The 25,573-nt window shown below is 48.8% G+C and overlaps 9 protein-coding genes and 5 non-coding genes across 14 annotated transcripts; 4 read left to right on the top strand and 10 right to left on the bottom strand.

Moving 5' to 3' along the window:
* Positions 1-412: 412 nt before the first annotated feature.
* ASPWEDRAFT_108933 (actin-related protein 3) lies at positions 413-1,957 on the top strand (the record flags this gene model as incomplete). Its single annotated transcript, XM_040828037.1, has 4 exons — positions 413-447; positions 516-538; positions 604-965; positions 1,058-1,957. 4 exons carry the CDS (start codon positions 413-415, stop codon positions 1,955-1,957), a joined length of 1,320 nt encoding a protein of 439 aa, XP_040690880.1.
* A 418-nt stretch (positions 1,958-2,375) lies between these two features.
* Positions 2,376-4,088, bottom strand: ASPWEDRAFT_153033 (tRNA (uracil(54)-C(5))-methyltransferase; the record flags this gene model as incomplete). Its single annotated transcript, XM_040829635.1, has 1 exon — positions 2,376-4,088. The coding sequence occupies exon 1, from the start codon at positions 3,978-3,980 to the stop codon at positions 2,376-2,378; it is 1,605 nt and encodes a 534-aa protein (XP_040690879.1). The 5' UTR covers positions 3,981-4,088.
* Positions 4,089-4,444: 356 nt separating this feature from the next.
* On the top strand, positions 4,445-5,749 carry ASPWEDRAFT_50458 (mitochondrial 37S ribosomal protein uS5m; the record flags this gene model as incomplete). The annotated part of the gene is made up of 2 exons (XM_040837444.1): positions 4,445-5,468; positions 5,526-5,749. The coding sequence occupies 2 exons, from the start codon at positions 4,445-4,447 to the stop codon at positions 5,747-5,749; spliced, it is 1,248 nt and encodes a 415-aa protein (XP_040690878.1).
* Positions 5,750-6,382: 633 nt separating this feature from the next.
* ASPWEDRAFT_93579 (DASH complex subunit DAD3 family protein) lies at positions 6,383-6,764 on the bottom strand (the record flags this gene model as incomplete). The annotated part of the gene is made up of 2 exons (XM_040839596.1): positions 6,383-6,523; positions 6,663-6,764. Coding segments are annotated over 2 exons (243 nt in total), but the record flags the coding sequence as incomplete, so codon positions are not given.
* A 1,090-nt stretch (positions 6,765-7,854) lies between these two features.
* On the bottom strand, positions 7,855-10,047 carry ASPWEDRAFT_26603 (putative serine/threonine protein kinase (Nrc-2); the record flags this gene model as incomplete). The annotated part of the gene is made up of 5 exons (XM_040832873.1): positions 7,855-8,200; positions 8,263-8,644; positions 8,694-8,819; positions 8,884-9,057; positions 9,153-10,047. The coding sequence occupies 5 exons, from the start codon at positions 10,045-10,047 to the stop codon at positions 7,855-7,857; spliced, it is 1,923 nt and encodes a 640-aa protein (XP_040690876.1).
* A 1,433-nt stretch (positions 10,048-11,480) lies between these two features.
* On the bottom strand, positions 11,481-11,585 carry ASPWEDRAFT_t89. The gene has a single exon. It is a non-coding gene; the product is annotated as a tRNA-Ser (tRNA).
* Positions 11,586-12,476: 891 nt separating this feature from the next.
* On the bottom strand, positions 12,477-12,580 carry ASPWEDRAFT_t88. The gene has a single exon. It is a non-coding gene; the product is annotated as a tRNA-Ser (tRNA).
* A 187-nt stretch (positions 12,581-12,767) lies between these two features.
* Positions 12,768-12,877, bottom strand: ASPWEDRAFT_t87. The gene has a single exon. It is a non-coding gene; the product is annotated as a tRNA-Ser (tRNA).
* Positions 12,878-13,377: 500 nt separating this feature from the next.
* Positions 13,378-13,483, bottom strand: ASPWEDRAFT_t86. The gene has a single exon. It is a non-coding gene; the product is annotated as a tRNA-Ser (tRNA).
* Positions 13,484-13,559: 76 nt separating this feature from the next.
* On the bottom strand, positions 13,560-13,665 carry ASPWEDRAFT_t85. The gene has a single exon. It is a non-coding gene; the product is annotated as a tRNA-Ser (tRNA).
* A 330-nt stretch (positions 13,666-13,995) lies between these two features.
* Positions 13,996-16,430, bottom strand: ASPWEDRAFT_38853 (uncharacterized protein). The gene is made up of 3 exons (XM_040834980.1): positions 15,166-16,430; positions 15,044-15,115; positions 13,996-14,994 (listed from the first exon to the last, which is right to left on the bottom strand). Exons 1-3 carry the CDS (start codon positions 16,386-16,388, stop codon positions 14,451-14,453), a joined length of 1,839 nt encoding a protein of 612 aa, XP_040690875.1. The 5' UTR covers positions 16,389-16,430; the 3' UTR covers positions 13,996-14,450.
* Positions 16,431-17,637: 1,207 nt separating this feature from the next.
* Positions 17,638-19,935, bottom strand: ASPWEDRAFT_443121 (uncharacterized protein). Its single transcript, XM_040836237.1, has one exon. The coding sequence runs from the start codon at positions 19,509-19,511 to the stop codon at positions 17,763-17,765; it is 1,749 nt and encodes a 582-aa protein (XP_040690874.1). The 5' UTR covers positions 19,512-19,935; the 3' UTR covers positions 17,638-17,762.
* A 768-nt stretch (positions 19,936-20,703) lies between these two features.
* Positions 20,704-23,848, top strand: ASPWEDRAFT_38851 (putative MYB DNA binding protein (Tbf1)). Its single transcript, XM_040834979.1, has 4 exons — positions 20,704-20,875; positions 21,026-21,480; positions 21,536-22,189; positions 22,248-23,848. The coding sequence occupies exons 1-4, from the start codon at positions 20,785-20,787 to the stop codon at positions 23,577-23,579; spliced, it is 2,532 nt and encodes an 843-aa protein (XP_040690873.1). The 5' UTR covers positions 20,704-20,784; the 3' UTR covers positions 23,580-23,848.
* A 41-nt stretch (positions 23,849-23,889) lies between these two features.
* ASPWEDRAFT_38850 (putative TFIID and and SAGA complex TAF10 subunit) lies at positions 23,890-25,521 on the top strand. Its single transcript, XM_040834978.1, has 2 exons — positions 23,890-24,478; positions 24,578-25,521. Exons 1-2 carry the CDS (start codon positions 24,089-24,091, stop codon positions 25,022-25,024), a joined length of 837 nt encoding a protein of 278 aa, XP_040690872.1. The 5' UTR covers positions 23,890-24,088; the 3' UTR covers positions 25,025-25,521.
* Positions 25,522-25,573: the final 52 nt, after the last annotated feature.

Here is a 25,573-nt window from a genome sequence, read left to right as displayed (position 1 = left end):
GCAGCTCCCAGCCACTTTCTCTCTGTCTGAAGCCATTATCTGCATATAATCAGTCCATCAATGCAGCCTAGATGAACAACCAGAAAGCCATCCTGAATGCTGTTTTTCCTTTACAGAATCCCCATTGTTTGGTGTCGCAGTACATCCGGGCACATGACGTGGCTTGGCATCTGCCACTCCCGCTGCTTTAGTGTAAGCTGCGGCCATACGTAGACCGACGACCTTCGCTGTGTACTGCCCGCCTCCCCGCTGCTTGCTTTCTCCCTGTTCCTGATCCCTCTCTGCTCGGGCATCTTGGTTGCGATTATTATTTTAATATAATAGTCGTTTCAATCTCTTTGGTCCACCGCCGTTTATTTCATTAAATTCCTTTGTTACTACTGGTAAAACGGTCCACGCCCACTCACTCGCCATGGCGTCCCAAACCCCGGCCGTTGTCATGGACAAGTACGTTTATCAATTCTGGAGCCCCTGACATATGCACAAGCTGTAGCTAACCATTTTTTGCTCTACAGCGGTACTGGATACTCGAAACTCGGTGGGTTCCTCGAATTGTCGCTGTTTAATATCGACCGTTCGAGCGCTAGGCTGACAAGTCACCAGGATTCGCCGGTAACGACTCGCCCTCTTTCGTCTTCCCGACTGCAATTGCTACCAAAGCTGGTGCTGGAAGCACTGGTGGTACTGGCTCAGGACGCCCTGCTGTTGCGAACAAGCCGGGGTTTTTGGCTGGAAGTGGTGGGGCAGGCTCTCACTTGTCCGCGAAGCGTGGTACGGAAGACTTGGACTTCTTTATCGGTGATGAGGCTCTGGCTGCAGGAGCAGGCCCTGGATATGGTGTCAACTATCCCATTCGTCATGGTCAAATTGAGAACTGGGATTCCATGGAGCGTTTCTGGTCGAACTCCATCTTCAAATACCTGCGCGTCGAACCCGAGGACCACTACTTTTTACTCACCGAGCCTGTAAGGATGAACTGGGCCCAAATATATACCATTTACCATGGCTGTGGTTACCAAGGAAGCGACATGGATGCTAATGTATTCTTGATTTATAGCCCCTGAACCCTCCCGAGAACCGTGAGAACACGGCAGAGATTATGTTCGAGTCCTTCAACTGCGCTGGTCTTTATATCGCCGTACAGGCTGTGCTTGCCCTTGCCGCATCTTGGACTTCCTCCAAGGTGACAGACCGATCCCTGACCGGAACAGTTATTGATTCGGGTGACGGTGTCACCCATGTCATCCCCGTCGCGGAAGGCTACGTCATCGGATCCTCCATCAAGAGTATACCCATCGCCGGTCGAGACATCACCTATTTCGTACAGAGTTTGCTCCGTGATCGCGGCGAGCCTGACAGCAGCTTGAAGACCGCGGAGAAGGTGAAGGAAGAATACTGTTACGTGTCCCCGGATATTGTCAAGGAATTCGCCCGCTACGACCGCGAGCCCGATCGGTTCCTGAACCACACCGTGACTTCGCCGAACGGCCGAAGTGTGAACATTGATATCGGATACGAGCGTTTCCTTGCTCCGGAGATCTTCTTCAACCCAGAAATCTACTCTTCCGACTTCTTGACACCCTTGCCCACCGTCGTTGACGGCGTCATCCAGTCCTCCCCTATCGATGTTCGGAGAGGTCTTTATAAGAACATTGTCTTGTCTGGAGGATCTACTCTATACAAGGACTTTGGCCGACGTTTGCAACGTGATATCAGACATTTGGTGGATGCTCGCATCCGTGCTTCGGAAGCGCGCAGCGGAGGAGCTAGGAGTGGTGGTCTGGATGTGGCCGTTGTGACCCACAAGAGACAGAGACACGGCCCCTGGTTCGGAGGTAGCTTGTTGGGACAGACACCAGAGTTCAGAAGCTACTGTCACACCAAGGCAGAGTACGACGAGATCGGTCCCAGCATCGTTCGGAGATTCGCTCTGCTTGGTGGTCCAGGAAGTTCGTAGAGAGTTGGAACGGATCTGTTCCCACACATGTTTCCCAGCCTTTTGTCCATAGTTCTTTATTTTCGTTTTCCTTCATGATGGTTCAGAATCTTTCAACTCTTTGACGCAATTGTTCTATGTTTCCGGGTAGATAGAAGGGGATTCGGGGTGGGGGATCGGAAAGATAAGCTACATGCGCATTATTTCTGTTCTACCAACAAAAGAAGAAAAAAGATTCCTGGCCTAAACTGCTTTGAAGCCGAATGTATATATGCAAATCGAGAATCCTATCGTTTCCTCCCAGGACCCATGCTCTCTGTATTTTAGTTTTGATATACCAAAACGCCGGCTTTTAGGAAGTAATTGAAAACACCCCATATTACTTACTCCAGTAGATAAACTGAAAAATGTAAAAAAAAAATCCCAGGCGCTAGAAGAATCAAGATGCAGCTTCAGGGATTGCCACCTTATTCAGGATAGCCACACCTTCAACGTGGCCGGTCTGGGGGAAGAAATCAAAGCCCCGGATACTCTCAATTTCATATCTGATCTTCAGTTGCTCATCGCCTTGGACCATGACGCCGATATCACGGGCTTGGGTGTGGACATTGCAGCTAACATAGACAACACGGCGAGGGCCAAAGGCCAGGAACTGGCGGAGGAAGTCATCGCTGCAGCCCTTGCGGGATGGGTCGATGACGAGGAGAGTCTGGTCGGGGGGGTACGGCAGGTCTTTGAAGAGAGTTGCGGCGTCCGCAGCTGCGAATCCGGTGTTGGGGAGATTATTTTCGCGGGCGTTATCGCGAGCGGAAACGATCGAGTCGCCAGCCACATCAACACCCAAACTCGATTTAAACAGCGGGGAGAGGGTGATAGTGAAAAGACCGGAACCGGAGTAGGCGTCGAGAAGGTATTTGATCGGCTTGGGATCTTGGTCATTGCTCTTGGGCATGGCATTCTCGCGGATGTACTCTGTGAAGCCGGAGAGGATGGAGTTGTTGTTTTGGAAGAAGGCGCCGGCCTTGTTCGTGAAGATGTAGTCGTCAACGTACTCAATCGAGGTTGCGTTGGGGTCCGTTACACATCTCTTTTCCTCGATGTAGTTGTCGCGCTCGGTGCGTATCACGTCTCCTGATTCCTTTGGAACCCCTTTCTTGTTCTCTACCACGTCCTCCTTCTCGACGGCTAGTTCGGCGGTGCTGCTGCCGTCTTTGGGGACTCGAGTGGTAGACTCGCGCATCAGAAGCGTTGCGCCCTTGGTGTACTTGCCAATGTTTTCTGCGACCCTCTTCCTCTCACTCTTGAGTCCGCGCCGCACAATGTCTGTACCCAACGGACAATCTTCAATATCCAGATCGTTGCGTCGGTTCTTGTAGGTAAACCCAATCGGGGGTACCTCCGTGTGGGCTTGCTTAGGGCCCCTCCGTTTGGCACCAGCAGGGCCCGCGAAATGCGGTGTCAACTTTGTGCGATATCCATACTGCATGGGCGATGGAAATGTCTCCCCAATTTCCGGGATCAGCTCAGGAATCAGGCCGGAGAAGTTTGCGAATGCCTTTTCCACAATGCGCTTCTTGTGGGCCATCTGTGCTTCGTACGGCATCATTTGCAACTGGCAACCAGAGCATTTTCCAAAATACCCGCATCCAATCTGGGCGTCGTCTCGCTGGGAGCCCGGCTCAACCACCTTGAGGAAATCTGCCGTACTATAGGATAAGGAGGGGAAATGCTTGACAACTTTGATCAGGACTTTATCTCCGGGGACAGAGAATGGAACCACATAGACATGGTCCAAATTTTCAGACAGCGCAAGACCATCGCCAGTTGATGACAGCACAGAGATTCTCACTTCAATCTCTGTGAATTGCTCTGGCAGTACTGGTTTGGCATTGGGGTCTGCGTCCTCCGGCCGGTTCTTGCTCAGAAGCTGGTCGATATCGGTCTGGAGAACTTCATCGAATCCATTGCTCTTTTCCTTCTTCTCGGGTCTGGCCTTTCTGCGTCTCTTCGCATCGACCTCTGGTTTTCTAGGTGAGTTCTGCATTATCGTTGCGGGGAATGGCGCATCGCGGCGCGGCGGCAGAGAAAACGAAGGGTTGGTATGGACGAGGCGTAGAGTTTGTCGGACAATATTCTGATTCCGGGGCCAATTACGGAGTTGTGAGGATAATAGAAACCTTGAAGCCAACATAAATTATTCTGGCAACGGAATAATAAATATGCAACAGAAGGGAAGAAAAGCAGGATCTTTTTTTTTCTGGTGATGGCGGGCGGAAGCAGAAGATTGAGTAAGAAAAAAAGGCGGGCGCGGATTGGTCGAGCCGGAAAGCGGCCGCTGAGAATTTCCATCCGCTCTTCGATGCTCCCTTCTTCGTGATGCCCCGATACCGACACCTTTCTCTGCCTCTGCCTCTCCATCCACCTTCCCTTCTCTCCACACCTTTTTAATCAAGCTCTCCATTGGCCTCTGCTGGCCAGAGAGCTTCTCTCCGGTTTTTCATCGCCATCATGAGCGTCACACGGCCTATCCGATGCCTGTTCTGCAGCTTTTCTCGGGCTGCTTCTGCGGGCCCTCGCGTGCCTCGTCGCCAATTCCACCCTTCTCCTGCCTCGTTCAACGACCGGAAACCGAAATTCCCCAATGTCAAGTCTGGTGATATGAAGACTTTGGAGGACATCACGCGGGATCTGAAGAAGGAGGACTTTAAGCCATACACGGAGGAGGAAAAGGCCCGGTTGCAAGAACATTACACACCCGAACAGATTGCTGCCATTGAGGCTGGTGAGGCTTCAATCGACCCCAAGGATCTGGCTGATCAGTTTGCCATTCGCCGGGATCCTATGAAGCTGCATTATCTGGATGACTTTTCCGTCATTGAGCCCGGTGTCGACAAGCACGTGCGCGCCCCGGAGTCTAATTCGGACTACAACGCTACGTTCAAGAGTGAAGATGATTTTGCCGATGATTTCGCACGCTTCTTTGCAGAGATGCCGGAGAATGCGGCTGCGAGTGAGTGGGTGCGTTTCGCAGAGAACTTGCGGGTAACCAATGGCAAGGAGGAGAATGAACTGAACCCTCACACCTCGCTGGTACCGGACCTGTTTGGACCGGGAGAATCCTTGCTCAAGGTTGGCAAGGAGGCCAAAGAAGTGGAGGACGTCAAGAAGACGAGCTCCAGAGAAGCCGAGGAGATGACGGATGCCTTGAAGAGACTCCTTCAAACCACCGGCTACACTGCAAAGGAGATTCGGGCTCTGAAGACCAAGACTCTCGTTGCGCATGCAGTCGTGAACCAGACACGTCTGGGTAAGGTTCGTCGACAGTACTGTCTGTCGATTGCTGGTAACGGTCAGGGTTTGCTGGGCATTGGCGAGGCCAAGTCTGAGGAAGCCGGTGATGCCGCATTGCAGTCCAGGTACCGAGCCATCAGAAACATGCAGCCCATCCCGCGATATGAGAATCGTACCATTTTCGGAGATGTCCAAGGCAAGGTCGGAGCCGTCGAATTGAAACTGATGACCCGTCCTCCAGGTATGTATCTATTCTAGACATTCGCTATTCGACATCAAGAGCTAACCCGTCTTTTAGGATTCGGTCTTCGTTGCCAACACCTCATTTTCGAAATGTGCCGTGCCGCCGGTATTCACGATCTGGCTGCCCGGGTTAACCGCTCGAGAAACCAAATGAACACGGTCAAGGCTGCCTATGACGCTCTGATGTCACAACGCAACCCCGAAGACGTTGCACGCGCAAGGGGCATGAAGATGGTGGATGTGCGCAAGGTCTACTACTCGGGACGAAACTTGGCTTAATGCTCTGGTTTTTAACGTCATCATCTCTCCAATTCTCTCGCGGGTTGAGCCAACGACTCGATTCGCCTCCGGCGGTGTTTCCTGGGTACCATTTTATTTCGGTCTTTGTTTAGACACCCATCTCAACGGGCCATTGTCACGCATAGAATACAGGGTGTACGAGTATGGACACAGCATGAGCGGCATTGTCGCGAATGCTTGCTTTTTCATCTTTGCGTTACGACGGTGTATATAATCTTTTCTTTTTCTCTTCCTTCTGATGTGTACTTGTATCTGCAAAGCCTCTGTCATATTATTAAAATCAGGTTTCAATTCATTTACCAGTCAATGAATGTAGAATCATCTATGCATACATAAATTGATCAAGACTCCATGCACGCACAGCGCCAACAAACCCAAACCCATAGATACAAGCAAAAAAGAAAAGAAAAAGGGTATTCATCCATTCATCCATCAATCCATCGCAACACATCCAGCCCAGTTAGTCCAATCTAAACCAACCCAGCCCATCAATCACCCAAACGTAACATCCTCATCAAACCCATGCTCAACCCCATACCCCTGACCCTGCGAGTACCCCTCTTCCTGATCCTGCTGCTCCTGCGCCTGTTGTTGCTCCTCATTCTCGTTGAAGATCTGCTGCTGAAGAACGATACTATACACACTCGCCTTGAGAAGCGTACATACGGTCGCCGTTTTGCGTTCGAGGAGCCGCAGGCCGTCAAGCGTTAGGGAGGATGGGTCGCCGGCTAGATCGGAGAGTTTATCGGAGAGCTGGATGTTGTTTTTTTTTATTAGCTTCGTGTGTAGATAGGCAGGTAGGTGGGTTGGAAGAGAGGGGTTAGTCGGAGTGGAGGGGAGGGGGGTGAATCCCCGCCTGGATTGGATTGGATTGATGATGAGTGTATCGCACCTTGTTCACGTTCCCCAGTAACCGGGTATATTCATCCAAGACTTCTTGTTCGAGATCTGTAACTAGGGGGTTCGAGGCGCGGAGGAGAGGGTTTTCGGATTCGGGGTCTGCTGGGGGTGTGGTCGTCGCGGGGTCGGAAGACATGGTGGTGGTTGAATTTTTCTTTAGTTTTTGGTGTTCGATGTAGGTGATGAATTGGTTATGGAGGAGCTGAAAAATGTTCTTTATGCTAGTTTGCAATCGTAATTGAGCTTGTAGTAGTGAGGGACACAATGGGCATGGATGTGGATGTTGGAGAAGCCAAACAAAGATCGAGAAAGCCGGAGCGGTGATGTTTTGGCCGCGGCTTTACTGTCTCCTCCGGTCCACGCTACAATATAGTAACCACCGTTATCTAACAATTGGATCAATTCGACTGAACCTCTTACACGCCTTCAATATTGTCATATACGTTTAATGTGTGATGGAGTGATTGATTTCCTAATGGGATATGTCCATCGCAGGCACCAGGCCTGTTCTGAGACCGCTACCAGAAGACACACCACCCTTCCATACGAAAGACCAGGCAATAAACAGTCAAGAACAAAAGTCACAATGGAGTCTTCGTATCGTCTTGTCTCACCCAGGTTTGGGTTGCAAATCAATGAGTTGTTGCGTGTAAAGAATTCCGCTCTCGCATAAAAAAAACCGAAATCAACAACGCCGTCTTTTGCAATAATAAGTGATAGAGAATGAAAGAAACAGAATGTTTATACCGCCGCAGCTTCCAAAAAGAAAAGAAACAAGTGCACAAGAAGGGCCGAAAACGAGTCCGCGTGTACTAGGACATCATAATGGGTAGCAAGAAACATGACATCCAACAATAGAGGCTGCCATCGGGCAAAAAAAAAAAAAAAAAAAAAAGAGACAGACTAAAATCAATCCTGTCACGCCCAGATAAGAATAAACCTGAATAAGAACAATGAAAATGAAAGAAAAACACCGACAAAAACTCTATACACTCCGTACTCCCGATAATAATTGCAGCTGAGATTGTAAACTTTCGAGTACAGAGATCTTTAATGCATCATGGTCGTGAAAAATTTGGGCTCCATAGCGAATTAAGGCGATGCTCGTGCGTTTTCGTCTATTTTTTGCCATGCAGTTGAACAGGCATGAAGGATAATTCGGTGGTTCAGGACACAGAAAATGCTCACATGTCCCCATCGTGGTGAAGAGTAACACTATTGAACTCTTCAAAGGGGTCATTGACCTCTCCATTGGGTGTAGCAAGGCCTGAGTCCATCGGAACACCCTTCATCTTGTTGTTGTTGTTTCCGCCGATATCGACACTGCCACTTTCCTTGACATTGCGGAAGTTGGAAGTGTCGGTACCCCGGCCCTGGTGTGGGATCATTGGCGGCTTCATATGGCGAATGAGGGCCCATTGCGTCTGCCGGAAGAAGGGGTGGGTTTTGACATCAGACGCACCGGCCCGAGCGCCGAGACGCTTAGTTTCGTCCTTAATCAATAGCTTGCGGATTATCGACTTGCACATGCTATTTCAATAATCAGTTCTGTTCTATATCCAACAGGAAACAGAAAGGCAGCAAAAGCTTACTTGGAGATCGGCTGTGCTCCAGCACCTTCAGGGAAATGCACCTCATCCCTCAGGATGTTACCGAATGTGCCGTTCCTGTTCTTCCCTTTGAAGGGTGTTGTCCCGTAGAGCATCTCGTAGATCAAAATACCAAGGGTCCACCAATCGACAGCGCTAGTATGCCCGCAACCTTTGATGACCTCTGGTGCGATGTACTCTTCAGTGCCGACAAAGGAGTTTGTTCGAAAATCGGCAATACAGGACTTGGTGTCGATAGTAGGCAAAGAGGTTGTAGAATTGCCGCTTCGTGCTGGAATCATTGTGGGAGCACCGCCTGGTCCAGACTGCTTGGACAGGTCAAAATCGGACAGCATAATGTGGCCTGATTGGTGCAGGAGAATGTCTACCGATTGTCAGTTCAATGTCCAATCCATAAAAATCAAGCGACGTACTCTCAGGCTTCAGATCACGATAGATGAAACCCATAAGATGAAGGTATTCTAGAGCGGCGGTGACCTCCGCTGCGTAGAATCGTGCAGCATCTTCGGAGATGCATTTCCCGGGACGTGTTTGAAGAGCTAGAAACTAGTATCAGTATAATGTGCAAAAGTCAAGGAGCTTGCGTTAAGGCGGTATACGCACTTCTAAAGAATTCACCGCCACTGCAGTATTCCATGCAAAGGTAGAGGTAATCTTCTGACTGGAATGAATGATACAGAGTGACAATGAACGGGTGGTTGCTGGTGGCAAGAATTTCCTGCTCAGCCAGTGCTCTCTTGATCTTATTTCGCTTGATCATTTCCTTCTTGCTCAGAACTAGGTGCTGTCAGCTTGCGGTCCTACTATGCAATCCCTAAATTTTTTTTTTTTTTTAATTATAGATATGGGGAGCAACGCGACAAGTAACTTACCCTTCATGGCATATAGACGGCTTGTCTTCTTCTCACGGACCAAATACACCTTACCCACATCACCCTTGCCAATCAATTTTATCTTATCAAAGCTGCTCGGTCCCACCTCTACATTGCGAACCTTGATCGAATTCGAGCTGTATGTCCGGCGGAAGGCAACGGCATCACGGATCTGGCCGGGGGAGGGGATTTTGCCGTTTGGACCTAGAGTAGGAACAGAAAGGCTAGGGTCTGCATCTGCCAACGTCGTCGCATCATCATCAACGATCGCCTGCTCGACTAGAATTTCTTTCCCAATCTCTGCCGTCTGAGGTCGGTCATTGGTCTGGCCGCTCACGAACAATCCTTGGGCATTCGGGGCTGAAGCGACACGGCGAAGTTTGCGAGCAAGTTCCTCCTTGTTGGCGGTGGTTGCCTGCTCCGCGGCGGAGACACCGTCAACTTGCAGTTCGGGAGTATCCGGAGGGGACGAGGGGACCGAGCCGTCATTGCGATGTTGGAGGGACGGTTGCCCTTGGTGGACGAAGTATGGATTTGCTGTTGCAGTCGGGGACACGCCATCATCAAGCGGGTTGCCTTCACTAGCGACAGTAGTAGATCGATTGCGGCCGATGGTGGGCAGGAAACGGGATTGTCTAAAAGCGGACTTGGACTCGGTCTTGGCGGCGGTGGAAGGGCTGCCGTCCCTATCCCGATCGTTACTATTGTGATGGCTACCGCTGCTGCTCTGATGGCCAGTGTGAGCAGAGGAATTGTTGCCAGAACTGTTGATGCGAAAAAAGTTCTTAATCTTTGTAGGGAAGTGGCTCGAATCGCCGGCGTGCTTCTTGGATGTCAAGATCCCGCGTTTTTCGTTCGTCACGGCCGACGGGTTGGAAGCGAAGAGCTGCGTCATGTCGAAAACGAATACCGTTTAACCGGACGGTAGCGACTCGAATTCAGAGAAAACAATGACGTCTTTGTAGTATAGACGTCAGATAGAAGGGGGAGGGAGAAGGAGAAGGAGGGTATTAATCAGTGGAGATGGGATTGGATTGAACTGAATAAACTAATGGAGAAATAATGGAGGGTAGATGAGGCGCAGGGGGCGGCGCCCAGCAACCGCGGGGAGAAGAGAACGTCAGGCGGTGGTCGCACCAGAAACGAGGGGGAAGAGGGGCGTCCACCCGGGGAATGCTGCGATCATGGATGGAAAGCAGCAGACAGGAGGTGATAAAGAATATAATGAGATGAGGAGGAAAGAAAGAAAGAAAGTCGGAGACCAGAAGCGGAGAGGAGGAGAGGGAATGAGAGAGAGGGAGAGAGAAGAGAAGAAGAGAAGTGGAGACGTGGAGGGAAGTGGGAATCCAGGCTTAGTCAAAGCAGTGGCAGTGGTGCGTACAACATGTACAATGCCTTGGTTTTTTTGGATAGATGAGATGGACAGATAAAAAAAGAGACAGAGAATGGATAAGTGGGTTCATTGTCAAACGATCTGATTCTTCCACAGTGTCGCATTGTTGACTGCCATCGCCTCTACTGCTGGCTTCTCCAATAATCCTCCTCCATCTCCAGACTTTCCATCCATCTTGCCACTCTCCGATCCATCTCTCCCCAATAAGAATCCAAGACATTCAAGACAACCATTCCTTCTTGTCCATGGCTACGACCAACCAGATATCTCCATCCCAGGTACTACTGCATCTCAGCTTCTCTCTCGATCTTCTGGAAAGACAGCGGCGCTGGTTCAAACCCCATCCCATTTGCCACCAGAAAAAGCAATACAGACAACCCAAGGGAAAATAAGATAAAAATACATCAGAGAGTCACGGCATGTGTCAGTTTCAAAGTGCAATATCATATCCCAAATCTCCTCGCAATAATTGCCTTTGACGTCGATGATGCTCTCCGGCCATCCCCTGTCTCTCCATGCCAGGCTGTTTGCAGATGTCATCGTTTCAGCAGAACGAAAGCTATCATCAAATTAACTAACGCCCTGACAAAGGAAAAAAGTCATCTGGGCATCTAGTCATCCGACATGACGGAATTAGGATTGATAATCATCAAAGTGCATACTAATCGAATCACGATATACTCGACGAAAACATTCGGCTCTGTAGGCAATAGGCATGGCTATCCCCGCACTGACCGTCGTCACTTCGATCGACTTCGTATTGTGGCTTCCACAAACCGCTTGGCCTGCAAGAGACAGATACTAGCGCTTCAAGGATGATGACTATCTTAAACTAGTCAATTGTTCACTTTCTTATCCGTCGGATGTCCGATCCGTAATCTCGACATGGTGACGCTGGCATAACTATACCAGACATAAAAAAACAAAAAAGAAATCGACACCTGTGTGATTCGAACACACGCATCCGAAGATACTGCCTGACAGGTTACTAAAGTAACCAAATAGCAGGGCAGCGCCTTAGTCCACTCGGCCAAAGTGTCTTATTCCTAACTATTATAACCTTATTGTGTTTTATATAGGAATTGTATGACTCTAAAGATGGATATCCCGACACATGGAACCATACATTTATTTACTATATAGACTGGACTCTAGAAACGAGACTTTTTTTCCCTCATTATAAATCATTTATTGGGTCCACGCGATTAGACACATTTCTTTTCAACACTACCTAAGGAGGTACGTGCTTCTATGCGCTGTTCCCTATCGACATCTTGCGGTTACTATGTCCGAATCAATCCGTATTTCCAGGGGCATGGAGAGGATTTAGACTCTGGCCATGAATATAAACTGCACTATGCCAGCTAGATTGTCACATAGTTGGAGCAAGGGGTAACAGATGGCGTTTAGGTTTTCGCGATAAGAGTCGAAATTGGGCAGGGTACCAGAATCAGGAGTGCTCCTCTACGGAGAACAGAATAGGTACATTCCTGGGAGACCCACGACCTTCTCAGTCGCAGTCTAGACTATGTCGCCCCTGCCCTTTTCTCCGGGAACCATTGAGTGCTTCGTACTTCGTATTGGGTCTAGTAAAGATAGGTTAGGTGGACCTATATTTTAGTACCAGCTTGATATGGGTGTGGAAGGAGAAGTTAACCAGTGACTATTGAGATGCAGGCAACGTGGGGTAGGTATCCTCATGGTACTGCCGATTAAAGGGAGTGCGTTAGGCCTGGTAAAAGCTAGCTAAGTAATTTAATTTCTAAATTTGACGGGATGCTGCAAAGCTACCTTCAGACCTTCCCTCCATCCTAGACCAGTAACCACATCACTCAAGTACTGTACTCCAACAACCTCCCTTCGACATCAGGATATCCTGTCGACAAAATACAAAGAGCAAAAAAAAAAAGAAAGAAAGAAAACAAAAGAAACGACACCTGTGTGATTCGAACACACGCATCCGAAGATACTGCCTTACAGGTTGAAGGATAACCAAATAGCAGGGCAGCGCCTTAGTCCACTCGGCCAAAGTGTCTTGTTCTTGAAAGAGTCACATGACAGTCCAACATACAACTGGTGGCTATTCAAGCAGAGCAAACAAAACAAACGGAGGCGGCTAAGATAGCCAACGGAATATGACAAGCTACCATTTTGATGGAATGGACAAGCAGGGATAGACGATAGATGGATTTGGTTTGATTCGAAGCAAAAAAGTAAATGAGCGACACCTGTGTGATTCGAACACACGCATCCGAAGATACAGGCTGAACTGGTAACCTCAAAGGAGGACCAAATAGCAGGCCTGCGCCTTAGACCACTCGGCCAAAGTGTCTAATTGATGATAGCGAACCACGTAGCATGTTTCATATGCAGGAGCAGCGGATTCAAACTCCCTCGGCGCTCACTGAAGGCTGAATGAGCTGGGTTAGAGGGATAGTGAGGTCAATCACATATTGAAAATGAATAGGGGTTGAAATTTCTCTTGGATACCAGATTAATACTTGATCGAGTGTGGGTTGTACAATGCTCAGACGGTTAAGACATTGATCGCGGAGCAATTGATGAAACAAGTGGCGTGCGACGAATACTTCGAATCCTTGATGAAGACATCACTTGAATGATCAAGTACTTGATGTGTCTTGGTTCGAGTGTCTGATTAGTACCTGTTGGTGAAAGAGAACAATATGGGTGATGTGGAATCAGCGATGTGAAAAAGAAAAGAAAAAAAAAAAAAAAACGATATCTGACTGAACCTTCGACAAAGTCCAATTGACGAATGAGGGAACTGTTAACAAAATGAATTTTACCCCACAAATGGGCAAAAAGAAAACACGACACCTGTGTGATTCGAACACACGCATCCGAAGATACAGGCTGTATTGGTTACTAAGTAACCCTAATAGCAGGCCTGCGCCTTAGACCACTCGGCCAAAGTGTCGATTTGTGATTGGTGTACCAAGAAAATAGTTATAGATGCAACTAAAATGCACCAAGAGCAAGAACAAAAAAAGAAACGACACCTGTGTGATTCGAACACACGCATCCGAAGATACTGCCTGACAGGTTAGGTAAAGTAACCAAATAGCAGGGCAGCGCCTTAGTCCACTCGGCCAAAGTGTCTCATTCATATTGGGTGGCAAAAACTATGGTATCATAAACCAAATCCTATTTTAAAGTCTTTCATCTCCCTGCTGCGTTAAGACATCTAGACCACAAGCCTAGCTTCCGGTGAGTGTTTTGTAGGTAGATTTCATGTTTTAAAATATCTATCTCTCAATTTATGGTCGTTGCAGTGGACCTAGCAGTTTTGAAAGTTCAAAAATACTACCACATATAGTAGTTGGGCTTGGCTGTATATATCGGTGTTGATGCTTGGTATCTCACCAAGAGTACTAACCAAAAAACCCAACAATTTAAGCAGTGCTACCTACTAGTAAGCATGGAGAGATACGGAGAAATAGATCAAATAAGTGGATAGCATCAATAACATCGATAAGATTCATAAATTGGTCAAGCCGTGATCAACCTAAACAGGATCAAGAATCCCCACGATACCAAGTACAGGAGGTTAATATCATAAGTAAACCACATCGATAGTCAATACGACACTACCAACTCGGCTAGAGACCTCAGTCCCTAACCCAAACACACCATACTCCACGCGGTATCCTCACACAAATGATTCCGGATCAATAACCAGACAGGGTGCACCAGAATGGTTCATAGCAAATAGCAGACCCTAAAACATGCCAAATATGCCATGCATTGGTTAAACAATACAAACAGCCTCTTCCCAACATCACAAATCCTCTTACTGAAGTATCCCATACATCAACCAGCCCTCCATTGGAAATTCTTATGCTTCATCCCCACAAAACACACACAGCGGACGCAGTGAGACCAAGTCACCGCGGAATCGAGCCCATAATCTGATACTGTCGAATCATATTTCGTTCTTCCTCTTCGACACGACGAAAAAATTCCCGTAGCACGGCTGGACTGGGCTTAATGCGCTTTTTGGGAATGTACCACTGATTTTCCTGATTTGGGTTCTGACTAACATCTTTCTGCGAAAAGCCATGGTCAAGATGGGATTCTGAGGCCTGACTACCTTCACTCCAGCAAGGGGAATCGCATGCGCCATCGAAAGATGGAAGATAAGCATGTGCATTGACATTATGCGAGACTGTCAGTGCTGCCGACTTTTGCGAGACGATGCCGCGCTCCTTATTGAAATATTGAGTGAGCAGTTGAGAGCATATCGGTTTTCCAGCTTCCGAGTTTGAATGTGCCTGCGTGCCCTTTGTGTGGTCGAATGATGAATTATCGCATTCTTTGTTTGTGCCCTCGCCACCGGGTTTGGTTTTACGGACCCAGTCAATGGTATCGCGAGTGTTCGATGCTTGAGATGCGACCATCTCAGTGTTTTCTAGTATACTCTCGATTGCACTAGACAATATCAGGAGCCGCGCACATGGTAGAACCGGGGATTAACTACCTATCTTGTGATGAGCTCTCATCTTCGTCATCGGTTTCACCCTTCAACATTTCTCTTTGGACCCAACGCTTGCTGCTAAGTTTAGTGATTTCCCACTAGCAATGGTTGTTTTAGTTACTTACTCCCCTTCTTCAATTGTAGCCCACGAGTCCACGGTCGACTCGTAGGACGAACATGATTTCCCGTCGTCTTCATCGTCGGTTCCAAATGACGTGGCCCCGAGAATGTTTGAAGGTCTTTGAAGGTGTCCATTCTCAGATTTCCAGAGTCGCCTTGCCGCAAGCCTTGCCGGCTGAGAATGCACTCCAACGTCTATTGACCCTCCTGGAATTGGAATTGTATCGTTATCAAGCTGGCTATTCAAACTTGCCCTGTCGGTCCGTCTTAGTGGTGGATGGGGCGATCCATCGCGCTCTACCCTGCAGCGCTGTACTAGCCGAGTGGTAGCCGCAGCAAGCTCCTTGAGCAACTCCTCCATAGAATCACCCTGCTTACTGGCTTCTTCAATTCTGCGGTAGATTCTACGAATGTCGGGGGGTGCTGATTTTGTGGGTGTTGTCCATCCATCACCGTTGCCTACTGTGCTCTTAGCATCAGCTGCGTTGACCGCTTGCACCTGTGCATTTTGCTTGGATGTACTGGACCCTCTGGCCATTGTCTGCTCTCCATACCATGGTCCAGTTTCATGAGGTACATTCATTTTCATTTCCGTGGGCATGGGCCCAAAGTCTGAGCCTGTCCCAGATGAATTTCGATCATCCTTGCTTTGGCGCGGAGACCCCCCTTCGAAGGATTCATGGGTCGAGAGCATCGATGGAAGGGTGTCTGCAAGTGTGAATGTAGACAAATTTGGAGCCGCGTGGTTAGCAGTGGCAAAGAAGGTTCGTGGTGCTATATAGTTTTGACTGTTTGCAACGCTCCCGGTCAGATACTGAGCTGGAAGCATTTGTATATCAACAGGCCCTTCCCTGTGGACATCCGAAGTGCCAGGCCTTAGCTGCGCCAAGATTAGCTCTAATTGCTCTTTATGAAGTCGCACTGCATCCAATTCCCGCACTAAGCTCATCCGTTGTTCAACCAGAGATTTTTTCGACTGAGGATCCAAGTCCCAACTGTGAATGGCCATGTATCTATCGAGGCGAGAGAGCTGAGCAGAAAGCGTCTCATGCTCCTTTGTGGTATCTTGTAGAGATTTCCACTGCATTGCTTCGTGGGAAGTCCCAGGGAAAAGGAATGGCTGATTGGGGGATGATTGGCTATCAAAGAATTGCTGTCCAGCAGCTGGGAAAGCATGGTAAAACGAGTCGAATCCTGATGAAAAGGCACTGAACGTAGGAGAAGTCATTCCGGCAAAGCCACTGTATGTTGAAAAGTCTGACGATGAGCCCGAGGTGGACGGGTGCGGCTGATTGGATGCTGGTATGAAAGTAGCAGTAGGATTCTGCATACCCAGAACATGATTCATATTCGGAACCCAAGCAGTTTGATCTGTACTAAACCCACAAGGGACATAATTTGGGAACGGCGTTGGAAACTCTTGGGCGTGGTCTTGTGAAAACATTCGAGTGCTAAACGCCAGAGGGACGTTGTTCGGCTGCATAAACAGTGCGGGACTAACCAACGCCGGTGGAAGAGCTGGGTAAAGACCCGGTGTCTGGATTGGACAATTGCCATTGGAGTAGGCTAGTTTTGCATGATCAACTGATGTGACTGAGGGTAGAGAAGAGGTCTTTGAGGCATCGCTAGTGCTAGGATTCTTGTCCATGAATTCAGTATCCTTCTTCTCAGCCCTAGTTTTGTGCTTGCCCTGTGAAATAGTGCTTGGCTTAACACCTTCACCATCTGTTGTATCATGCCCATGGGCGGACAGTTTCATCTTTGGTACTGGTGGCCGTGAGTCCATGGGGACTATCCGTCCACCAGCAGTGACGCGCTGGTGTTTAGGGGAGGCGTGTTCTTTGAGAAACCGTGCAAATCCAGCATCAGTCTGGGCGCGTGCTCCCTGTGGAGGATCATTCGGTTGGCGAGATGGATACCGCAAGTGAGTGTTTAAAGTCGAAGAAGTCCCCTCAGTGCGACAAGAACAGTTGGATACCTCTCTCGAGCGATTGAGAGGTCTTTCTGACAAAGTACCCAAGCTTGCCTTGCGCTGACGGAGTAGATTGCCTGATTGATATTAATTAAGAAATAGTTAGTGGACTCCAGCGCATTCATCTGTCACTGCAACGGAGTAGATAGAGACGTACTACCAAGTGCCTGGATGCTGAATTTCTCGATGTCTATGTGGGCTTTCTGACTCAAAGCCAGTAGCGTAGGGATTTCATACTTCATCACGTTGGTACTCAGGAAGATACCACGAGTTGAAAGGCGATGGGAGTGGATCAAGGAGTGGTAGAGAACTGCGAGATTCAGAGGGGAACAAGGAAGAAAAGCTCGAAGAGCCTGGAGGTTGTGTTGGGGATGGCACTGCCGACGCGTGTCTCAATTTGGAAGGCGCACCACAGACTGCAGTTGGGTTTTGTGCAGCTGCGCCCAAAATCATTTGACGATGATAGAGCAGGAAAGTGCCTATATATTGGTAGGAGTAAGATAGGGAGAGAGAGAAAAGAAATGTACCAGCAACAGAAATAACTTTTCTATCAAATTAATATCATGAGCAATGTAGTAAGTACTATGCCATGAAGATACATGGGATACGCCGCAGCCCTAGTACGGTATATCAAACACTCTCTCGAACTCTGACAGGCTGCATCAGGCTGTGCAACCTCCACTCCTCCTCAACTTCATCTTGGAAAGGATTGTTCTGCTGGGCACCATTGGGGTTCCCACGGTTGCGTTGGCCCTGCTGCCTCATCTCCCAACTGCCTGAACGCTCATTACCTCTTACTATAGTTCCCCCAGCTTCATTTTCGTCGGGCCTTTGACCTTCGGCTACCTTGACATCACCCCATATTGGGTTTTTGAAGGTAATATCCGAATCACTTGCCATCTTTCCGTTTCCCTTGAAACCCCCAAGGCTTGGTTTACGCCAGCGGTTTGTGCGGAAGCCATAGATCAAGAACCCGATGACAGCAGCAAGTGCCAGTACAACCAAAGTAACAACTGCCCCGATAACACCACCGACGGCAGGGCTTATGCCCTTTTTGCTCGCAGGCTGATTGTGATGCTCGCTGAACAATCCGGAGCAAAACACAGCACGCGAATTACACTTGAGGCACCAATCTTCAGCAGATCTCATGGAGATATTTTCCATTTCCGCTTCGAATTCAGAGTAATGGATATCAACTTTGCTGGGACCGTGTCCAAAAAGAGCATAAGATCGAAAATCGGTAGAGTCGTCGGTTCCATTGTGAAGGAGAAACCGCACCCAAAGTTGGGATGGGTCGGGATATGTGGGATTGGCCTCATCCTCAAGGCTAAAGAGTTCAAGCACGATTGAAGCGCCAGCCGCCAAACGAGACTGGAAATTTCCATTTTTTGGTGAGGATAGCTGCATCAGTGACGCAAGAGCGACAACAGGCTCGGAGCTGCCAAATACAAGTGAAAGTTTTTCGCCATTCCCTCGATTGTTGATGTTATTTTTGAACGCATTCAAAATGCGTGGTGCCAATGTTTGTCCTGCCACAGTCCGGATGCTAGCATTTGCTATAGGGCCTGAGGAAATTTTGTTGCCATTTGTAGCATAGATATACTGGTCTGCATACCACCTCGCGCGATCTATGTCTTCTTGATTGATGCTGTGTAGTAGGGTTTCATTGTGCACGGCCTGGTACTCCAGAAATTGAGATATGGACTGGGCATTTTTATAAGTGGCCGCAGAGCGCTCGAATACACCAGACAATGCTTGATCATAAAGGCGCATATAAAACGCCTCGGAGACCTGAGTGATCTCCTGGACTTCAAGGCTGGCACGATACTCATAATCTGCGGCTTGATGCATAAGACATTCATGCTGACCAGCCACCTGAACCGAAAGAGGATCCGCTGAGCTCGGGGCAGTGATCTGAGGATACTGATATCCATTCAGAGGAGCGGATGCCAATGATCCGTTTGCTAACAGGGAAGAGGGCTCGACGTATGTTGCGTTGTAAGACTGGCCGAGAGGAGGATAGAGCCCTTGCATAAAAGCTTGGGCAGACGCAACGACAGACTGATCGGCGGCTGACAGTACATCGACCTCTTCTGTTTCTAGCGCATAAGGGGATATATTTTGGATCCTGGTGCTTGGATAGCTGTCACCCGGGTGCACCGCGACATATCGACTCCGGAAGGCAGATCCTGCGGAATACAGTCCACTGGCCCCATACGTAGTCAGGGTACTCGACTGGGGCAAAGCCTCTGGAATAGTATCACCGTGGAGAGTATAGGCGAATACCGACCAAACCTTCTCGTTCAGAGTTTCAGCAGAAGCCAAGGCGGACGCTTGGAGCGCTACTGCGAAGGTGATCGAGTAGCGAGGAGTCAACATAATGAACTAGGTAGTAATTTCACAACGATAAATGAAGTTGGCTATTGAACAATCTCACGACTATTGGGATGGCGATATAGTCCCAAAGGGACGGACAATCGAAACCAAAGACAGGGCTGGTGTGATAAACCAACGGGGAAGAGAGGGAAAGCGCAAGGATATGGGACGTGAGAGGTGATATAAAACACTATCGACGGACTGAAGATACCTCTCAAAGGAAATACTAGAATGGAAACTTCTGAAACCGGCTACATTAATTGAAAAAAAAAAAAAAAAACCCCCCATCACCGAGTTGTCTGGAACTTGGCATTATCCGTCAGACTTCCGGTAGGTTCGGTATAGATGTGACGACACGAATACCAGTACATTGGTGCAGCGTAGGCCTCAGGGATGACTCTCAGGTATGGATACTCTGGACCTTGGAAAATTGGCCCAACCCAGCCGTAAAAAACGGGCGATTGTTGTACTTGGTAGACCCATTTTGCGATTAGCAGCAGGTGTCCTCGAGTAGAGAGGAACGATGACCTGGGTTTAGCATTGGAGGAAATCTTGATTTAGGATACAATTTCTAATGGATGTCACGTAGATAAGTAACATTCCTCAATGGGAAAGTTATCCATTCTGGAAGAGAACTGCGTGTAGCACGTCAGTCTGTTGCAATTGAAGGGGTAGAAAGCAACCCAGCTTGTTATGTCGAGTCGATGGTCTATGACGCGCACATAGCATTTGCTGGGATGTCATGACGGCCAGGGATAAAGATGGGCATTCTCGCGAGAAGAGAAAATGTTGAACTTGGAGCATAGGAGAATATTTCCATCATGAGTAAGTCCAACTTTATAGCAATGTTTTTTAATTGAGGACAAGATAGAGTGAAGAAGCAGGGGAAGAAGATCGGGGATTCCCCAGACTGGTGGGGATATTTATGTATTGGCCTGAGGCAGAAAGATACTCAGGCATCAACGATTGGTGAACAAGAATATACCAGAACAAAAGATAATACAGGAGTGATGAAAAATAAAATAATAAACTCATATTAATAATCAATAATGAGATAATACATTTTATCACCATTAAGTTTAATTATATTGAATCCAGATGTTCTGCGCTGCCAGACTCTGTCCAGGGGAATTGTTTCTCCTCCCGCCGGCGAAAAATCTCTCACGCCAACCGCCAGTCTCTCTCGCAAGCCCTACGCCTGCGCCCTACCCCTAAGCCCTCATTTCTGCTCTTGGAAGTCAAGATTGCACCCCCATTCCATCTTGACTTGTCCAATATGGTAAACACGCGTGGCTCACGTCCCTCCATTGATGGGAAAGAGTCTTCGGAATTTCCCACATCTCCTTCCCCCCCTGTGGAGGACAATGGTGAGTCTCCCGCAGCCCGTCGAGGGTACCGCCGATCAAGGCTATCATACTCTGGCAGTAGAGCCATTGTCCGTTGTTTTGTATCCAGGAACAACAAGAGCCGTGTGATATTTCTATTAAGTGTATGTTTCTGACTTGGAATTGTTGTAGTGGCACCGAAACTCTCACACCCTCTCGACGACGACGGTTCTGTCTCCCCTCGCGCCACCAAGAAGCGCCGCATTGGGTCTGAGCCTGAAGATCTCGAACTCCCACCACAACCGGACCTGGCAGATCAGGTTCCTGGAAACAAGATCGAAGAGGAATTAGCATCGGCTTTGGGATCAGGAGTGGTTGACACGGTGGAGCAACCGGTCGACAGCCATGCCCAGATTGAAACTTCTACAGAAAGCGCCGTGGCGCCCGAACCTGGCGCTGAAATCGACACGGATATGGCCACCGTCATATCGAGCATCATGAATCATGCTGAGAGAGTCGAAGAACAGTGTGCAATTGGTCAACAGCAGCTGACCGACACGGTTGACCAGACCGCTCCAAAAGGTCTGGTATTCGTTAAGGCGAATTCCCACCTCAAAATCCAAAGCTTGCCGATTCTTGACAATCTGGTATGGGCCTTTGTCTGAACTACGCAAATGCCATGCTAATAAAATTCATCTTTAGTCTACACAAATCCTATCGCTGCTTGCAAAGTCCACTTACCAAGACATCACTTCGTTTGTTTCGGAACCCGATTCAGAGAATGGACAAGCGTACGCGACGATGCGATCACTCTTTGACCACACAAAGAAGGTGTATTCTACCAAGAAGTCTTTTCTATCTGCCACCGAGCTTGACCTCACGGAGTCTTCTCAAGTCGATGTCATCCGGAAGGCAAATTTGGCATCATTTGTGTCCAGTATTTTTGGGACACAGGAAATTGGATTCTCTGAGCTGAATGAAAATTTTCTCGACGTTTTTGTTCCCGAGGGTGGCCGTTTACTCAAGGTGCAAGGCGCGCTGTTCTTGGAGCTCAAGACACAAGCCTTCATAGCTTCAATGAACAACACTGAACGCACACGAACTGAGCTATTATACGATCTATTTCCAGATGACCTAGAGCAAAATCTTCTTGATAGACGGCCTGGGACTCGCCAGCTTGCTCCGAGCGAAGCCGATTTTGTGAAACGTGCTGGATCGCGTCGTGATATCCTCCTTACTGATATCAACAATGAAGAAGCGATGAAGGCCTTGCCGGATAAGTACCACTGGGAAGATTTCTTGAGGGACTTGAGCTCGTATATTACGAAAAACTTCGATGCGATCAGTCACCCACAGGTTCGTAATGCCTAAATCCATCGTTTGTACTACCGGGCATTTGCTAATTTGAAATTAGGCAAAGAAAACAACCAAGGGCCGCCAGCCATCTTCGTCCAATGGTGATTCCCAGGATCCACCTAGTGCACCTCTTCAGGGCCAGTTTTCAGTTGCTCCCCAGCCTCAAGATGTTCCAGTCGATCGAAACATGCACGGTGATCTGGTGGCTCGTGCAGCTCGTGCAGCACAAATTGCTCTGCAAGGCCATGGGCTGAGACGCTCTCAGCAACAGTCCCAGCAGCAGCAACAACAACAGCAGCAACAGCAGCAGCCGCCGCAACCGCAACACCATCAACATCATCAACAACCCCAGCCTCAGCAGCAACAGCAACAACCAAACCAGCAATTACAGCATCATCACCAGCATATTCAACCGCCCCAGCAACCCCAACAACACCAGCACCAACACCAGCAAGCACCACAGCATGCTCAGCAAGGAGGTCAGATTCTTCATGGGTATTCTGCTGCGCAACCACCTAGCCAGCTTCCCCAACAAAACCCACACCAACCACATTATCAACATAGTCCGACACCTCCAGGATTTCAACAACAACCGGGGCAACTCACATTCCAGCAAAGTCCTCTCCAAGCCAATTTCCAACAGTACAACCCTGCTGGCGCCGTACCCATGCCCCCAAGGCCAAATACCACGGCAGCTAATCATGGTTACATGCCTGGAATTCCTCACTACTCTCAGTCCCAGCCCACTCAGGTTCTCTATGAGCGCGCCCGCATGGCAGCGTCAGCCAAGTCCTCACCGAGCAGCCGTAAATCTGGACTTCCAAGCCAGCGTAGGCCCTGGACGACAGAAGAAGAAAATGCTCTCATGGCCGGACTTGACCGAGTCAAAGGACCGCATTGGAGCCAGATTCTGGCAATGTTCGGGCCAGGAGGAACTATCAGCGAAGCGCTGAAGGATCGCAATCAGGTTCAGCTCAAGGACAAAGCTCGCAATCTCAAGCTCTTTTTCCTCAAAAGCGGGATTGAGGTTCCTTACTATCTGAAATTTGTCACTGGAGAGCTCAAAACCCGTGCCCCTGCCCAGGCTGCCAAGCGGGAAGCGCGGGAGCGACAGAAGAAGCAGGGTGAAGAGGATAAAGCCCACGTTGAAGGAATCAAGGGTATGATGGCTCTTGCTGGCGCACACTCCCAGCAAGTCCCGATGGCTCCCAACCCGCACGACATGTCTGCATCACCTGGCCTTCCAGACGCTGGTAGCCATGCCGCGTTTGACCAGACTGCAGAGCAGAACCTGATGCAGACTCTTGGACAAGAGGTGCATGGGGATCAGTTTGGACAACCCCAACATCATCAAGAACATGTTGATCCGACCATGCACCTTCCACAATAGATGCTGGTGCTTCAGCGGGCAGTGTCGACAGACATTTTGTCTGTTGTCCAACTCTCAGTCTGATAAGTATGAGTTCTGCTCTCGAAGAGCAAAGTGTGAAAAGTATTTCGAGCGACAAGATCGTCCTGTTCAGTTACCAAGGATGATCTGTAACAGTAAATATGTATTATCTAAAGTGGCGCCGATATCAGATGAAATATTTTGTAATTTTACTCTAGCCAAATTGTGAATTTATCTTCTTTTATATATATATTACCATCAAAACCAACCCCATAATCAATGTAGCAACAAGCCTTAAATATCGGGCCGAACGCGGACAGGTCTCCGCTCTGCATCACCACGTCTTCTTCGTGTTCCGCGACCTAGTCAAGATACTAGGGACCGAGAGAAACCTCCAACCTCTCCCATTCGTCGCAGCAGGGATCATCTGCCTGACTCTCTACCTTACCTGCCTTACCGTCTTCTCCTCTTTCTTCAGTCACTTCTGACTGGCCAAATACCTAGCCACCATGGCCGAATCATCGTCATCACAACCTCCTCTTCCGCCCTCATCGCAACCACCGCCCCCATCACAGATAGGGTCTCAAGAACCTCATCCATCATCAACAGCAGTATCTGGTGAAGCAACTGCCGAATCAAACGTCGTACCAAAGCAGGAAACAGACACAGCCACTGCAGACTTGGACGCTTCCATCGAGCAGGACATCGATATGGGCGCGAACGGCGACAACACCAACATGGCGGGCGCAAATGAATCTGAGGAAATGGTGGCACCGGGAATCCCTGCTCCAGATGTTGTCCCAACATCAGTCGATGATATCGCTGCGGCCGCGGCGCCATCGAAGAAAGAGACAAGTCTGCGCGAGTTTTTGGGGAAGATGGACGAGTATGCGCCTATTGTAAGTGTTGATACCCTACCAATTTTTCTAACGTTACATAAACTCTTATCCCTCTAACAAGCTATTTAATTCGTTTTCTGTACTAACAATAAGTTCTAGATTCCCGATGCCGTAACAGCCCATTACCTCACACTCGCTGGTCTTCCACCCCCGGGAAACGGCCCGAATCAGACACCACCGCACCTTGCACGACTTCTCGCTCTGGCTACACAGAAGTTCATTGCTGATATCGCAGCCGATTCCTATCAGTATGCACGCATCCGTGCCTCCAACAGCTCGTCTGCTAGTAACCCGATGGGTAGTCTCAACGCAGCGTCGGGTCTCAACCTCCCAACTGGGGCTGCAGGCGCAGGCTCCGCCCCCGCTGTGTCAGGCGGAGATAGCAAAGGAAAGGCCAACACACACCTTGGAATCCAGAGACCTGGGTTCGGTGGTGGTGGCTCCGGTGGGTCTGGACAAGGACGGACGGTGCTCACCATGGAAGACTTGGGAATGGCAGTTTCTGAGTATGGAGTCAGTGTCAAGAGAGGGGAGTTTTATCGGTAGGGGAGCGGGGAGCACTTGTTCTTCGCTGGGACAACTTGGTCTGGGGGCAGTAAGGTACTGCCTATACCGGATTATGTTGCCACTGCGGGGGTGGCTCTGGCACGAGGTAGTTTATTCTTTTTCTTTCCCTTTTCTTTCCGATTTATCATTCCGCGGTGGATGTACACCCACATTGAGAAGAGGGGACACAGATTTGCATGCATTCCGGCTGATTCAGCCGTCAACTGGAAAAAGGGGTGGGTTTTGTTGGGAAGGCTCTTTTTATTAACTTATTGGCGTACATACTGGGTAGAGGGCGAGACGATATCCTACATTTGGGGCCCTCGAAATTCGCAATAATGGATTTATTTTGCATAGGCGTTGGGATGGCTTAAAAGAAAAGAACAATCGGTCAAATCGAATCAGTTATCTTTGTCTTCGATATACGTAGTTAATGATTACCTCTCATGATCTGGAACAAGAAAAGAGAAGAAGTATCCGTAGAATGAATGGGTTTTAAACGTCCATAAACTCCACAATCAAGTAACAGCTAATTGTACAGAACACACA

The sequence above is a fragment of the Aspergillus wentii genome, assembly GCF_001890725.1.
Source record: "Aspergillus wentii DTO 134E9 unplaced genomic scaffold ASPWEscaffold_3, whole genome shotgun sequence".
Classification (NCBI taxonomy): domain Eukaryota; kingdom Fungi; phylum Ascomycota; class Eurotiomycetes; order Eurotiales; family Aspergillaceae; genus Aspergillus; species Aspergillus wentii.
This window is presented reverse-complemented; position numbering and strand designations above follow the sequence as displayed.

Excerpts from the sequence above, each read along its gene's own strand:
- ASPWEDRAFT_38853 (XM_040834980.1), bottom strand. The coding sequence starts at position 16,388 with ATGACTTCTCCTACGTTCAGTGCCTTTTCATCAGGATTCGACTCGTTT. Across the intron at positions 15,116-15,165 it reads GCTACAATTGAAGAAGGGGA|CAAGCGTTGGGTCCAAAGAG; the intron begins GTAAGTAACTAA and ends TAAACTTAGCAG. Across the intron at positions 14,995-15,043 it reads GAGAGCTCATCACAAGATAG|TGCAATCGAGAGTATACTAG; the intron begins GTAGTTAATCCC and ends GATATTGTCTAG.
- ASPWEDRAFT_443121 (XM_040836237.1), bottom strand. The coding sequence starts at position 19,511 with ATGTTGACTCCTCGCTACTCGATCACCTTCGCAGTAGCGCTCCAAGCG.
- ASPWEDRAFT_38851 (XM_040834979.1), top strand. The coding sequence starts at position 20,785 with ATGGTAAACACGCGTGGCTCACGTCCCTCCATTGATGGGAAAGAGTCT. Across the intron at positions 20,876-21,025 it reads CCCCCCTGTGGAGGACAATG|TGGCACCGAAACTCTCACAC; the intron begins GTGAGTCTCCCG and ends GAATTGTTGTAG. Across the intron at positions 22,190-22,247 it reads ATGCGATCAGTCACCCACAG|GCAAAGAAAACAACCAAGGG; the intron begins GTTCGTAATGCC and ends ATTTGAAATTAG.
- ASPWEDRAFT_38850 (XM_040834978.1), top strand. The coding sequence starts at position 24,089 with ATGGCCGAATCATCGTCATCACAACCTCCTCTTCCGCCCTCATCGCAA. Across the intron at positions 24,479-24,577 it reads TGGACGAGTATGCGCCTATT|ATTCCCGATGCCGTAACAGC; the intron begins GTAAGTGTTGAT and ends AATAAGTTCTAG.